A 14,420-nucleotide genomic window follows, 5' to 3' on the forward strand; every position below is an offset into this window, starting at 1 on the left:
CTATAGGAGTTGTTTGTTTCTTTGCTTCTCACCTCCTCCCCACACTCTCTCTGTGCCAACTGGTTCTGTGCCTTCACCTCTCCACCACCTCCACCACCTCGCCGTGCTATAAGGCTGCCTTAGGCTGTAGTTCTGGTTTGTCTGGTCTACTGGACCCTCCGAACACACTCTGTAGTGTGTCCTGTGTAGAGTCTCACAGGTGCATCTAAAAAATGTTTAATATCGTGGAAAAGTTCATTATTTTCCGTCATTTAATTCAAAAAGTGAAACTTTTATACTTTTATAAACTTATATATTCTAGATTCATTACACATAAAGTGAAATATTATTTCAAGGCTTTTTCAACCTTCTAGGCTGTTTTAATATTGATGATTATGGGTTACAGCTAATGAAAATCAAAAATCCAGTATATCAAATTAAAATATTTTAATAAGACTGATCAAAAGAGGGATCTATAATACCGAAATGTCGACTTTCGGGAAAGGTATGTTAATTTATGCACTCAATACTTGGTCAGGACACCTTTTGCACGAATTACTGCATCAATGCGACGTGGCGTGGATACCGTGGAGTTTTGATTTTCATGAGCTGTAAGCCGTAATCATCAACATCCAAACCCGAAAAGGCTTGAAATGAACCTAGAATATATGAATTCATTTGAATTAAATTACGGAAAATATTGAACTTTTTCACAATATTCAAATGTATGTTTTACTAAAAGTTCAGACTTTTGGAGGTTGGTACAGTCATTTTATGCTTTTTTTTTTTTAAGTGAGCTGGGAGATTAACTTTTTTTAAACATGTTAAATGATTGTGGTTTTAGACATTTCTATGGTAGAGGTAAGAAAGGGTTTATTCTAGATGGGTATAATATTGCCTTCAGGGTTGATGGGCTGGGGATGCAGTGAAGCTGATTCTGGTCAGTGTGCTGCATTGAGATCCAGGTAGCGTGCTGTAGTGCTCACGGCAACGCTACGTACTGAGACAAGGACAGGACGCTCTCTTCACTGACAGGCTCATTTGAGAGCTAAAGATTTCCCTTGAATGACAGAGACCCTCCTTATCTACATGTGTACCCCATGATAGAGCCCCTCCCTATCTACATGTGTACCCAATGATAGAGCCCCTCCCTATCTACTTGTTTACCCCATGATAGAGCCCCTCCCTATCTACATGTGTACCCCATGATAGAGCCCCTCCCTATCTACATGTGTACCCCATGATAGAGCCCCTCCCTATCTACATGTGTACCCCATGATAGAGCCTCTCCCTATCTACATGTGTACCCCATGATAGAGCCCCTCCCTATCTACATGTGTACCCCATGATAGAGCCCCTCCCTATCTACATGTGTACCCCATGATAGAGCCTCTCCCTATCTACATGTGTACCCCATGATAGAGCCTCTCCCTATCTACATGTGTACCCCATGATAGAGCCCCTCCCTATCTACATGTGTACCCCATGATAGAGCCCCTCCCTATCTACATGTGTACCCCATGATAGAGCCCCTCCATATCTACATGTGTACCCCATGATAGAGCCCCTCCCTATCTACATGTGTACCCCATGATAGAGCCTCTCCCTATCTACATGTGTACCCCATGATAGAGCCTCTCCCTATCTACATGTGTACCCCATGATAGAGCCCCTCCCTATCTACATGTGTACCCCATGATAGAACCCCTCCCTATCTAACATGTGTACCCCATGATAGAGCCCCTCCCTATCTACATGTGTACCCCATGATAGAGCCTCTCTCTATCTACATGTGTACCCCATGACAGAGCACCTCCCTATCTACATGTGTACCCCATGATAGAGCCCCTCCTTATCTACATGTGTACCCCATGATAGAGCCCCTCCCTATCTCCATGTGTATCCCTGCTGGATGTATATACTGTATGTAACAGAGTAGACCTCCTCTTGTCCTTGAAATGTGAAATGTTGTCCTCATTGGCAACTATTGGCGGGGGGGGGGGGGGGCGGGTGTGAAGTGTGTTCTCAACAGATTCACTATCGATCAACTGCAACAAACAACCTAGTCTTTTGACCACCAAGCATACCGTAGTATAACTGTTTGTGGTTACCACCGGGCATCCCATAATGTGAAAGAAGAAACAGTTAAGACTACTTTAGGTAGTTTAAATAGTTTTCTCTTATTAAAAACCGGAAAATGCCATAGTAAGTATTATTATGAAGATTTTTACGACCCTGTTACCCTGCATTAAATATACATGGTTGAATTGATTACTTTTACCAAGGTTTTACAATGACGCTAGGTAAAACCTTGGTAAAGTAATCAATTCAACCATGTATATTTAATGCAGTAGTGCTAAGCGATGCTGTCGAGCGGCCCCGTCTGCTGACTGACAGGTACTTACTGTTCACACACGTGTCTCCTTAGGGGCCACGCTACAGGGCCGACCCAAACCGCCACTGTGCTGGTTCAGATTGTCTCCTCTTCACCTTTCATTTCCAGAACTGTTTTAGTCACTACAGAGGACGTGTAACCTGGCCTAGCATAGCTCAGCTCAGCTCAGCTCTGTATGGTGAATTAAGGTTAGTCTGAATCCCTAACAACATCTCTAATGGACGCCCCCTTCCCAAATCTCGGACAAACAAACAACCCTTCACTGACATTCAATGACTTACAATGGCGGGAGTTGGCAAATTTCTGATTTCTGATTTACCACAGCAAGTAATAAACATGTTTTTTTTAAAGATGACAAGAATATTTCGTCTAGAAGCTTTTCACCATCAGATATTAGCCAGTTGTTTGTCCGAGTATATAGACAATTTCCATTTTGGGGGGCGTGGCTTAGCGATAGGTCCATTCACACGACAGAGCCAAACCAAAGATAAACCTGAGCTGTGTTGAGTTTGGCTATAATATAGCTGCTAAAAAAAAGTAGCGCTGGAAAGTACTATTTGATTGGCACGGAACAGCGTGCTTTAGTTTCACCCGTTGTCCGTTCCAGACCATTTAGGATGGGAGCTGAGGTAAAAAAGAATGATATATTACCCAACACTGAGTGGACAGGTGTGGGTGAACAACCCTCATCATTAGACATCATGGCTGCCAGCCCAAACTGACACAGACAGACTGACTGGCAGCAGATCTGCTGAGCACCCTTTAACAACCCCGACTGCGGTGGAAAACACAATGCGAAAGGGAGAAACATCTGTGCCGTCACAGTAGGACTTGGTACCGTGCCCTGTAGTGTGTAGTAAAGCCCCAAAAGACACCTGCAGCCCACTTGCAGTTCAAAAGACTCCCGCGGTGAATCTCAGCCCATCCCCTTCACCGCCACCGCCCCCCCCCCCCCCCCCCCCCCCATAATCCAGCACCCCTGTCCATGGACATACTGGTCCCTTCTGTCTGGCTGCTGTTGCTGGGTACTGGAAGTCTGTAGCTGGGTTGGTTCTGTTCTAACAACAAACCCTGCAAACCCCTTATGATTCTGCTGTGTGGCTCAACTTCCTGGGTTGCTCCTTCACTGATTCTACTGTTACTCTCCACCTCTCTTTCTTTTCTCTCTCTCTCTCTCTCTGTCCGTCCGTCCGTCCGTCTGTCTGTCTCGACCTCCTCCTTCCTTCCGTCTGTCCGTCCGTCCGTCTCTGTCTCTCTCTCTCTCGTTCTCGTTGTGTCTGTGTTCCTCTGTCTGTTACTCCCCCCCCCCCGTACCCCACCCTCTCCACCCCTCCTCCCCTCCCTCCGCCCCCGCGCCTCTCAGTGGGTCGGTGGAGAAGGGGGAGCTGGGTGGCGGGGCCGTGGGCGGGGCGGAGTGCGGGGGCGGGCCCAGTCGCAGCGACAGCGTGAGGAGCATGGTGACGGGGGGCGGCAAGGCGGGCCGCTGGCAGACGGTCCAGGGCCACATGCACTCCGGAGGCCTCAGGCCCAGCAAGTGAGTGTGACACTGTGGGGGTGTGACGCTGGCATGTATGAGGGGGGGGGGGCGCATGGGGGGGGGGCAGTGACACGGTATGGCCGCCTTTGAGCTTTGAGTCAACAGGAGAAAGTGGTATAAAAGAAAGCTGCTCGTCGAGCGGCGGGTCAGAGATGGGGCGTGACAGTTGGGTGACAGTTGGGTGACAAGGTTCTAAAAAAAAAGCACTTTGAGCAAAGAAAAGCACTTTGAGCTGCAACGTTTGCAGGAAAAGTGCTATACAAATAAAAGTTATTATTATTATTATTATTATTATAAAATGAGATATTGAAGGAAGGAAGAGTGTGTGTGTGTGTGTGTGTGTGCACTGACTGTTCTCTGACGACCCTGTTGTCATGGTAAGGCTCTGTTGACTGAAGAGATCCTAAGAAATCCTCTTTCACAAACAAAATACCCACGGTCACTATTACTATCTGCCACTTGTTCACCACTGCGTTGGATCACAGCACAGCTAATAAGATGTCTAACGTTCCGATTAGGAGCTCTATAATAAACCGTATTATGACACTGTGGGAACCAAATCGCACTGTGGTTCCCTCTACTCGTTTTGTATTGTTTTGCTGGTTTTCAACTCTTCTCCTCCTCAGGCATCTCCTCTCCTCCTCTCTACCTGCCTGCCTCCTCTAATGGGTCTCCCCTCTCATCTCGTATTCTGTTCTCATTCCTCATCTGTAATTGGTTTCTATTTTGTGGACGCCATGTGGGTTTATGTTTCCAGTGTAAGATACGTCTCACACCCTCCCTCTCTCTCTGTCTCTCTCTCTCTCTTTCTTTCTTTCTCTGTCTCTCTCTTTCTCTGTCTCTCTCTCTCTCTCTCTCTGTCTATCTTTCTCCCTCTCTCTCTCTTTCTCTCACCCCTCTCTCTCTCTCCCTCTCTCTCTTTCTGTCTCTCTTTCTCTTTCTCTCTCTTTCTTTCTTTCTCTCTCTTTCTTTCTCTCTCTCTCTCTTTCTCTCTCTCTCTCCCTCTCTCTTTCTCCATCTCTCTCACACCTCTCACCCTCTCTCTCTCCCTCCCTCTCTCCCTCCCTCTCTCTCTCTCTCTCTGTGTTTCAACCTTTGCTGCCTCCATTGTTTTTCTCCTCACCTCAAGGCTCCTTTTTAATTACAAATCACTCAAGGTTTTTAGTCAGCTTAATTGACTTTCTGGGTAGCAGAGATGTGGAAAAATCTACAGGTTCCGAATGTAATCCAGGAGATGAGGGGGAGAACACACACTCTTGATCTGGCGATAAAATGGTTTGGCTCTCCTCTAGCTCAACAGGAGAGGGGCAGGAAGGTGAGATGTCTCCCTCTTCTTCTTCAGAGAAGCTGGGTTGCGTTCGTAACCTCTAAATGGTAGAAAGACTTACATAGCGCTTATTCCAAAGAGCTTTACAACGGCCTCTCATTCACCTATTCACACACACATTCACACACCAATGGCGGCCAAGCTACCATGCAAGGCGCCGGCCCGCTCATTGGGAGCAATTTGGGGTTCAGTGTCTTGCCCAAGGACACCTCGACACATGGCCAGCCGGGGTTCGAACCGCCGATCTTCCGACCTTGCGATCATTAGACACCGGCTCTACCTCCTGCGGCACAGCACCCCCGCTCTAGTTTTCTTTCAGTCGACTCGGTTTGACCCCCTCACTATGGGACCCTGCAAAACACCCACTATTACCTGGTCCGAACAGGGACATCTGTACGGTTACAAGAATGTACCTGTGTGTCTATGTCACTCAGCCTCCAAACCAGGGTCAGTGTGTGCCACAGAGTCTCAGAGTCATATCCAGGCTGTAAAGTACCAGTCAAACGTTTGGACACACCTTCTCATTCAACGGTTTTTATTTATTTATATATTATGTTCTACATTGTAGATTAACACTGAAGACATCAAAACCATGAAAGAACACACATGGAATTATGTAGTAAACAAAAAAGGTGTTAGATTCTTCAAAGTAGCCACCTTTAGCTCTTTTAGTGGTTTTCTCCCACGTATTCTGGAGAAGAGAATGCTGGGCGGTGTTCACAGTTTCCTTTTCCACTGACACACACACACACACACACACACACACACACACACACACACACACACACACACACACACACACCAAGCTGATTGAGAGAATGCCAAGAGTGTGCAAAGCTGTCATCAAAGCTAACGATGGCTACTTTGAAGAATCTAAAATATAAAACATATTCTATTCAGTTTGTTTAACGCTTGTTTGTTTACTACATAATTCCATATGTGTTTTTCATCTTCATAGTTTTGATGTCTTCAGTGTTCAAACTTTTGACTGGTGCTCTATGTATGTGGAGAAGCCTAGCTGGGTTTTTTTTTTCTTGCTTTTTTTCTTTTATTTAAAAGGGGCAATGGGCAGTCATTGACTCTCCCTGAATTAGCTGGGTAGCTAAATTGCATCAGCAGTCCCTGAGCAGGTAAATCCACAGGGGAATTACGGCCTCAGGTGTTATAAACATTGAGTTTCACACTGTGTAGACACGAGGCCCTCGCCTGGGCAGAGTTCACAAAGCAGACGAACAACAGCAGCATAAACCTGGAGCGACGCCGTGCCGGCCATGTAAACACCCGCTGGGCTCCAGGTGGAGTTCTGTTTATATTATTGGAACTCTTTACACCTCTGACCTGCGCACAGGGGAACCTTTTATCGCAGTGTTTGCACTCGAATAATATTCAACCTTGAAAGAAAGATTTTCAAAAACGAGAAAGCGCACAGCGTGTAAGGATCAGGCCAAACTAATTCCCGGAGAGAAGCTAAATATATATATATATATATATATATATATATATATATATATATATATATATATATATCTCTCAGGAGGAGCCGTTGTAACGTTGAGCACACATTTTGACACAGAGCAGATTGGGGGAAATTATTTATTATTATTTATTAATTAATTACTTTCTCATGAATTCGGACACCCAGATGTCCGACCCGGTGCCAGAATGTAGTTCCGCCAGATATTATTGAATACATTATTTTTGTCAGTTATGAGGAGAAATGTTTGCCGGACTAGACGGCCTCGCACTGTGTTCATCATTATTTCGAGGACGAGACAACATGTCGATATCCACGACCCTGCTGGTTCATACACTGATATCTAATCTGACAGAAACTGGTAGGTTTCTGGAATGTTCTACTCAGTACTCATGTTGTAAAAGACAATCAGGGGGGATGGTGGATTTTATCATATTTTCAATATCAAATTGATTTTTATCAATTTTAGCATCCCCACAGCGTCAGTGACTTCAGTGTCAGTGACTTGGTAAAAATGTCATTGCATGTGTGCGTGCCCCCCTGCCCACAGTATTTTACTCAATATGCGCAAAACTAAATGTTGAAATAGCGGTAATATCACGTTCATTCATACATTTACATAAGGGATGGAAAGGGGGGATGGCAGTTTTAGAAGGGAAATGATTTAGACCGTTTTTATTTCAGGGGGGATGCCAGCCCCCCTCATCCCCCCTCAACTCGAGTGCTGCCTACACTAATATCTAATCTGACAGAAACTCGTAGGTTTCTAGAATGTTCATCCTGTTGATCACATTGAAGAGCAACACCGTCACGAGTCTGACGATGATGCCGACCACCATTATAGCACATAACATAACAACCCCATCCCGAGGTACCTCCATGTCCACTGATTCATACACATAATCAATAACATTCATTACCAATAACCACAGCCTCATCCTCAACAAGCACATTGTATTGTATTGTACTGTACTGTACTGTATGTGAGCAGTCTTAAAGGTGAGCTAGGAGTGTAAGGCAGTGTGTTATTACTACTTGCGTTCATTCGGTCGAACATATTGCCCTCCTCTAGGGGTTTGTAACTGGTGCTCTCCTCTCGAATTACAACAGCAGGGCTCACTTAAGAGCACGGGAATATTATATTATACCACCGTCAACAACCCAGTCTTACAGTCTGCTATCCCAGTAAATCCTCCAGCGCTGTGCTAAGACCTAGACAGAGCTGTTTAGCTGAAGATTACAGTATTCAAGAAGGGCAGAGATGAGGAGGGAGAGGGGGGGGGGGGTGTTATTAAACAAGTGTAAAAGTAGACAGATGATTAGGGACTAGGGTTTGAGGGTGTTGTTTGGGGTTGTGTGGAGGCTAATTGGATGGGAGGTTTCGGAGGGGGTATGGGAAGATGGTTGGAGGAGAGACAGAGGAGTTGAGGTAAGAAGCATAGAGAGAGAGAGAGAGAGAGAGAGAGAGAGAGAGAGAGAGGGAGGGTGGTGAGAAGTCATGGGGGAGGAGAAGAGAGGAGGAAAGATAGACAGGAGGAGAAGTTGCATATGAAAGAGGAGGGGGGGGGTATGCTGTAGGTCAAAATAAACAGGAGAGAGAAGTGCCAATAAGGTGAGATAACAGTAGGCAGGGAGACATCAGAATCTGAATCAGAATTGCTTTTATTACATCGATGTACGGATACAAGGAGGACAATTATTGGGTACAGGTTGACTTAGGCATTGGCATTGCAGTAGAAATACAGAATCAATATAATATATAATAGATATATAATATATATAATTCAAAATTTGAAGAAGTAGAAATACAAAAAGTAGAAATACAAGATCAATAATAGAATAGGCAGGATCTAGACAGACAGGGGCTGTGTGTCTGAATGCTCATACTGCCACCAATTCAGTAGGCGTTTTGAAAGTTTGAAAAGTCTGAAAGTTTGGCAGTATGCCGAAATTTAGTATGTACAAAAATGCCACGATGTTATACAAGACTTGCCTTTCCATAGTTTCCGTAGTACTATTCAGGGAGTCCTTTTCCGATTTTGGTCCCACAATTCAACGGGGCAGGTAAGGGAGGCTAGGCAGTAGTGAAATTCAACCAATCAGTATGAATGAGAACGTAGCGATCGTGTAGTACGTTGAAATGTGTCGCTTCCTGGATACATTTTGGCTAAACCGTTTAGCCTAACTAAGATGGAGTACGGCCTTGCTGTTACTCTTAACCGCTGTTCTGAGTTTGTCTCTGCTGAAGGAGGAGGCCAGCGCACCGTCTAAACAAACACCTGCCGGTCCTACTGTCTGCCAGACGCTCACATACAGGCCTCCAACTCCTATACAACCTGTACGCCGACCGTTAAACTGCTGCTACTGTATCTGACTGTCTCTATCTCTCTTTTATCGTCTCTCTCTCTCTCTCTTCTCTTCCTGTTTGTACGTGTCGAACTCTCTCGATCCTTTTTGCGTATTTTGCTCGCTTTCCTCGCTTTCCTCTTCAATCTCTACTGGCTCTACTCCTCCTACTCCTTTACCTGTCCCCCCCTCCCCTCCTCTCCTCTCCTCCTCTCCCCTACTTGTTTCATCCCTCGTTACCCTCTCTTCCTCTCGTCCCGGTCAGTTTCGGGGACCCCTCCCTCTCCTCGGCCTCCACCCTGGAGCACATCCCCTCCTCGGCGGCGGCCCCCCGCCCCCGCCCCCTGGTCCGCCAGCAGAGCCTCCAGCAGCCCCTCACCCACCAGCCCCCCCCGGGCCCCAACGACCCCCCCGCCACCTCCCAGAGCCTGGGCCAGCTGCACACGGGGGGTGGGGGCCACCGGGGGGGCCCACGTGGGGTCCGGGGGAGTCCGGCCGGGACCGGGGCCTCGCGGTACCGGGGGGCAGGAGGGGGGCGGTCCCGCTCCAACCCGGGCAGCTGGGACCACATGATGGGACAGATCCGCAACAGAGGGCTGGACGTCAAGTCCTTCCTGTGAGTGTGTCTCTCTCTCTCTCTCTCTCCGTCTGGTCGTCTGGTTCTGACACGGTTCTTCTGGGGTGTTCTGTTACCTGTCTGTCTCTCTCTGGTTCTGGGGTGTTCTGTTACCTGTCTGTCTCTCTCTGGTCTGGGGTGTTCTGTTACCTGTCTGTCTCCCTCTGGTCTGACCTGGTTCTGGGGTGTTCTGTTACCTGTCTGTCTCCCTCTGGTCTGACCTGGTTCTGGGGTGTTCTGTTACCTGTCTGTCTCTCTCTGGTCTGACCTGGTCTGTTACCTGTCTGTCTCTCTCTGGTCTGGGGTGTTCTGTTACCTGTCTGTCTCTCTGGTCTGACCTGGTCTGTACCTGTCTGTCTCTCTGGTCTGACCTGGTCTGTACCTGTCTGTCTCTCTGGTCTGACCTGGTCTGTACCTGTCTGTCTCTCTGGTCTGACCTGGTCTGTACCTGTCTGTCTCTCTGGTCTGACCTGGTCTGTCCTGTAGCTGTCTGTCTCTCTGGTCTGACCTGGTCTGTACCTGTCTGTCTCTCTGGTCTGACCTGGTCTGTACCTGTCTGTCTCTCTAGTCTGACCTGGTCTGTCCTGTAGCTGTCTGTCTCTCTCTCTGGTCTGACCTGGTCTGTACCTGTCTGTCTCTCTGGTCTGACCTGGTCTGTACCTGTCTGTCTCTCTGGTCTGACCTGGTCTGTCCTGTAGCTGTCTGTCTCTCTCTCTGGTCTGACCTGGTCTGTACCTGTCTGTCTGCACTGCACTCTATGGGACCTGTCAAACCTCAAACGAGCTCCTGTACTCTTGTGCATGCTACATCTTCACCCTTTCCTCTTTAGATTCTCCTTAAGAGTTTTCAAACACTGGGAGATTCACTCATTAAATGTCCAGTCTTTAAGTCATCATGTATAAATGTTTGCATATTTTGCATTTTTAAGTTTTTGGTGATTTCTGCATCAGTCCTTGCTTTGTTCTCTGTGTGTATGTCGTACGTCATTATGTCATAAGTGTCATCTGTTAGTTTTGTCACATTGTCTTTACATAGGTCACTCTTGTCCAATGTAGTGGAGGATACAAACTACTTGAGTGAAGGATGCAGCTGGTGAAACCAGGAACAAGTCGCAAAAAAACCAAAAAACATTAAAAAACATTTTAAAATAAATCTATAAATAAAAACATAAAAATTTTCTTTTATGCTGAAAAATGTAAATACATTTCAACGCTGTTGAAAATCAATGACACACTTTGGCTAATCGAGCCAAAACATTGCAATGCAATGGATTCAGTGAGTAATCCCCACTACTCTCCACTAACTAGATAGTAGTGGGGATTTCTCACCGAATCCATTGCGTTGCAATGTTTTGGCTTGACTAGCCAAAGTGTGTCATTGATTTTCAACATTTTTCTGAATAAAAGTCTGAGCGGTCTGTTGGTTGGCGACTTGTTCCCGGTTTCACCAGCTGCTGTCCATACTGTACAGTGTGTGTGTCCATGTGTGTGTGTGTGTCAAGTGCTTGTTGTGTAGGTGTATCCAGGTGTGTGAGTGTGTTGGAGCGTGTACACGCCACAGCCATCGCCTGTGTGCATCAACATGGGTGCAGGGGTTAAGCAGCCGCGTGTAGCAGCCGTTAGAAGGTTAAATCCTCTCCGCATTGATCTCCTGTCTGCAGCATCATTAGTCCCACGATGGACTGTCACTGTTAGAGAGAGAGGGAGAGGGAGGGGTAGGGAGGAAAGGGCCTCTAAGGCTAGCGGGGGGGTAAGGGCCTATGAGGCCATAGGGGGGGGGGGGGGCGGTGGTAAGGGCCTATGAGGCTAGAGGGGGGGGTAAGGGGGGTGAGGCTAGAGACAACGAGACACAGAGACACGGTTATTGAGTCGGAGAGATGAGAGTGGGCAAATCCAATGAGTAGAATCCCAAAATGTATCCAAAATCTTCCCTCGGCCAATACATTGACCGAAAACTTTTAACATCTTTTGATAATATAGAATAATATAGAATAATAATACATGCCCTTGAGCTAACGCTTTTTTATCCAAAAGCGACTTGCATTGCAGCGAGTGCATAAATGTTTCAGTATTATACGCTGTGACATACCAGTAGGCCCTCACACACACACACACACACACACACAAACACAGCCTACTCGAACGAGGAGTGCTTGACGGGGACAATCTGGTGGGAAGGAAATGCCCCGCCGATTCAATGTCGTCATCGACTTTCCATCTCATCCGTTATTGAAATGACTGGCTGGGGATGAGCCATTGGTTTGAGAAACACAAGTCACCACCGAGCCCTTTTTTCCCTCTACGTGTTGGAAGGTGATAGATCTAGCTGATGCGCTTTATAGGGCAGCCCATGGAATACACCCACCCGCCCCTCCTCTCTGTCTCACACACACACACACACACACACACACACACCCGCCCCTCCTCTCTGTCACACACACACACACACACCCCTCCTCTCTGTCTCACACAGGCACACACACACAGGCACACACACACACAGGCACACACACACACACAGGCACACACACACACACAGACAGGCACACACACACACACCCCTCTCCACTTGAGTCTCTCTGCCCCATTAGCACAGGCTCCTGATCAGTGACCTCTCCTCCAGTGAATCATCCCTCAATAAACGCCGGGCAGATATGGGGCTCAAGGATGGCCTCGTCCATGGTCCCTGTCCACATGAATCTCCTAGGACCCGCCAAACCAGGGTCTGGGGAGGGAGGGAGGGAGGGAGGGGATAGGGAGATGGAGGGTGGGTGGGTGGGTGGGTGGGCGGAGGGGGGAGATGGAGGGACGGGGATAGGGAGATGGAGGGGGTGGTGGAGGGAGGGAGGGTGGACAGGGGAGAGAGGGGGAGAGGGAGACGGAGATGGAGGGAGGGAGAGGGAAATGGAGGGAGGCAGGGTGAATGGGGGGAAGAGGGAGATGGAGGGAGGGAGGGTGGATGGGGAGAGAGGCAGGGTGAATGGGGGGGAGAGGGAGATGGAGGGAGGGAGGGTGGACAGGGGAGAGAGAGGGAGAGGGAGATGGAGGGAGGACGGGGGGGTGAGGGAGAGGGAGGGAGGGTGGACAGACCGGGCGGTGGGGGGTGAGGGAGATGGAGAGGGGAGGAGAGGAGAGGAAGAAAGAAAGTGAGAGAGGGAGGGAGGGAGGGAGGTGAGGACCCTCATAAACAGCCTCTCACGTGTCCGATCGATGGGATCCGTGTTGCGGGTGTTAATGACCTGAGGTCTTGTCAAAGTGCTCCCTTGTTTTAGGCCCTATATACAGTGGCTGTGATCAATGAAGCCCATGTAGGTGTTGTTAACATTTCCCCAGAGTGCCTCTGTCTCTCTCAGGCACCTCCCTGCCCGCCTTGTCAGGGATACTGTTCAGCCAATACTCTCTCTGTGAGGAGACTGAGTGAGAGAGAGAGAGAACATGAGAAAGAGAGAGAGAGAGAGAGAGAGAGAGACAAAACAAGGAAGAGGGAGAGAGAGAGAGAGAGAGAGAGATACGAAACAAGGGAGAGGGAGACGAAACAAGGGAGAGGGAGAGAGAGAGGGAGAGAGAGGGAGAGAGGGAGATGGAGGGAGAGAATGAGAGAGAGAGAGAGAGAATGAGAGAGAGACGAAACAAGGGAGAGGGAATTTCAGAAATGGGATATAAAAGGAGATAAATATATTTGGGTCAAAGATGTTGGAAAAAGCAAAACTGGCAATAGAGAGAAGATAAGCGCTAAGCGCTGGATTCGTGCTAATCAGTTCTGGTCGACATTTAGGTCGACAAAGAGCAGAACACACCTTTAATCCTGTAACTCATACGCAGTGAGAGGAGAGGTGATAGCTAGGTATGCCCTACCAACATACACTTTCTATTCTCTTCTCTCTTTCTCTCTTCTTCTCTATCTTCACCTTGAGAAGGCAGAAAGTTGGGAGGAAGGAGAAGGAGAAGATAGACAGGAAGTCAGATGATAATGAGGGGAGAGTGACAGACTCGAGGTACAGTATGTGGTCACAGTGGTCAGCTGTGTGTTACGTAACGGCCCGGTGAGGAGAGTGAGAGGGTGACAGAGGGAGTCAGACAGGACAGGGTCCCGGGAGAGAGTGACTCACCGGCTACCGCTACACAACAAGCCCTGTGTGTGGCTTTGTGATTGTACTGTACATTGTGTATGTGAGACAGCAGGAGCGTGTGAATGTCCAGTTGTCAAGGTGACGGTTTGCATGGTCGATACGTTTCAGGGTGTGTTGCCTACTTCAATAATGGTGATTTGATACTGTTTGATTTGGCATGTCCATCAGTTTAAGAATAATAATGGGCCTATCGCTAAGCCACGCCCCCTTTGAAAACTTGGACAAACAAACAACGCTTCACTGACAGTGACTGTCTGACCGACCGTGACTGAATGACATCCAATGACTTACAATGGCGGGAATTGAAAATGGGGAAGTTTCAGATGTCTGATTTACCACAGCAAATACAGGTGCAACTCAAAAAATTTGAATATCGTGCAAAAGTCCATTCATTTCAGTAATTCAACTTAAAGGGTTCAACTTAAATATTATATAGACTCATTGCATTGTACATATGCATGATTATACTTTTCAGAGGGCTGACATTTCTGCATTTAAAATCCTTTTCTTATTGGTTTCATGTCATATTAAACATTTCTGAGATATTTAATTTGGGGTTTTCATAAGCTGTAAGCCATAATCATCAAATGTACAACAAATAAAGGCTTTAAATATCT

The 14,420-nt window shown here is 47.4% G+C and overlaps 1 protein-coding gene across 1 annotated transcript in view; it reads left to right on the top strand.

The window, feature by feature from the left end:
• Window positions 1-14,420, top strand: part of syt7b (synaptotagmin VIIb) — a gene marked incomplete at both ends in the record, with an annotated part of 59,144 nt that overhangs the window by 16,574 nt on the left and 28,150 nt on the right. Inside the window, one exon of the mRNA XM_080528089.1 lies at window positions 9,324-9,674. Within this exon, the coding sequence (XP_080384215.1) occupies window positions 9,324-9,674 (351 nt within the window). The remainder of the gene's footprint in view (window positions 1-9,323; window positions 9,675-14,420) is intronic.

This window comes from Nansenia antarctica, assembly GCF_963989245.1.
Source record: "Nansenia antarctica genome assembly, chromosome: 4".
Classification (NCBI taxonomy): domain Eukaryota; kingdom Metazoa; phylum Chordata; class Actinopteri; order Argentiniformes; family Microstomatidae; genus Nansenia; species Nansenia antarctica.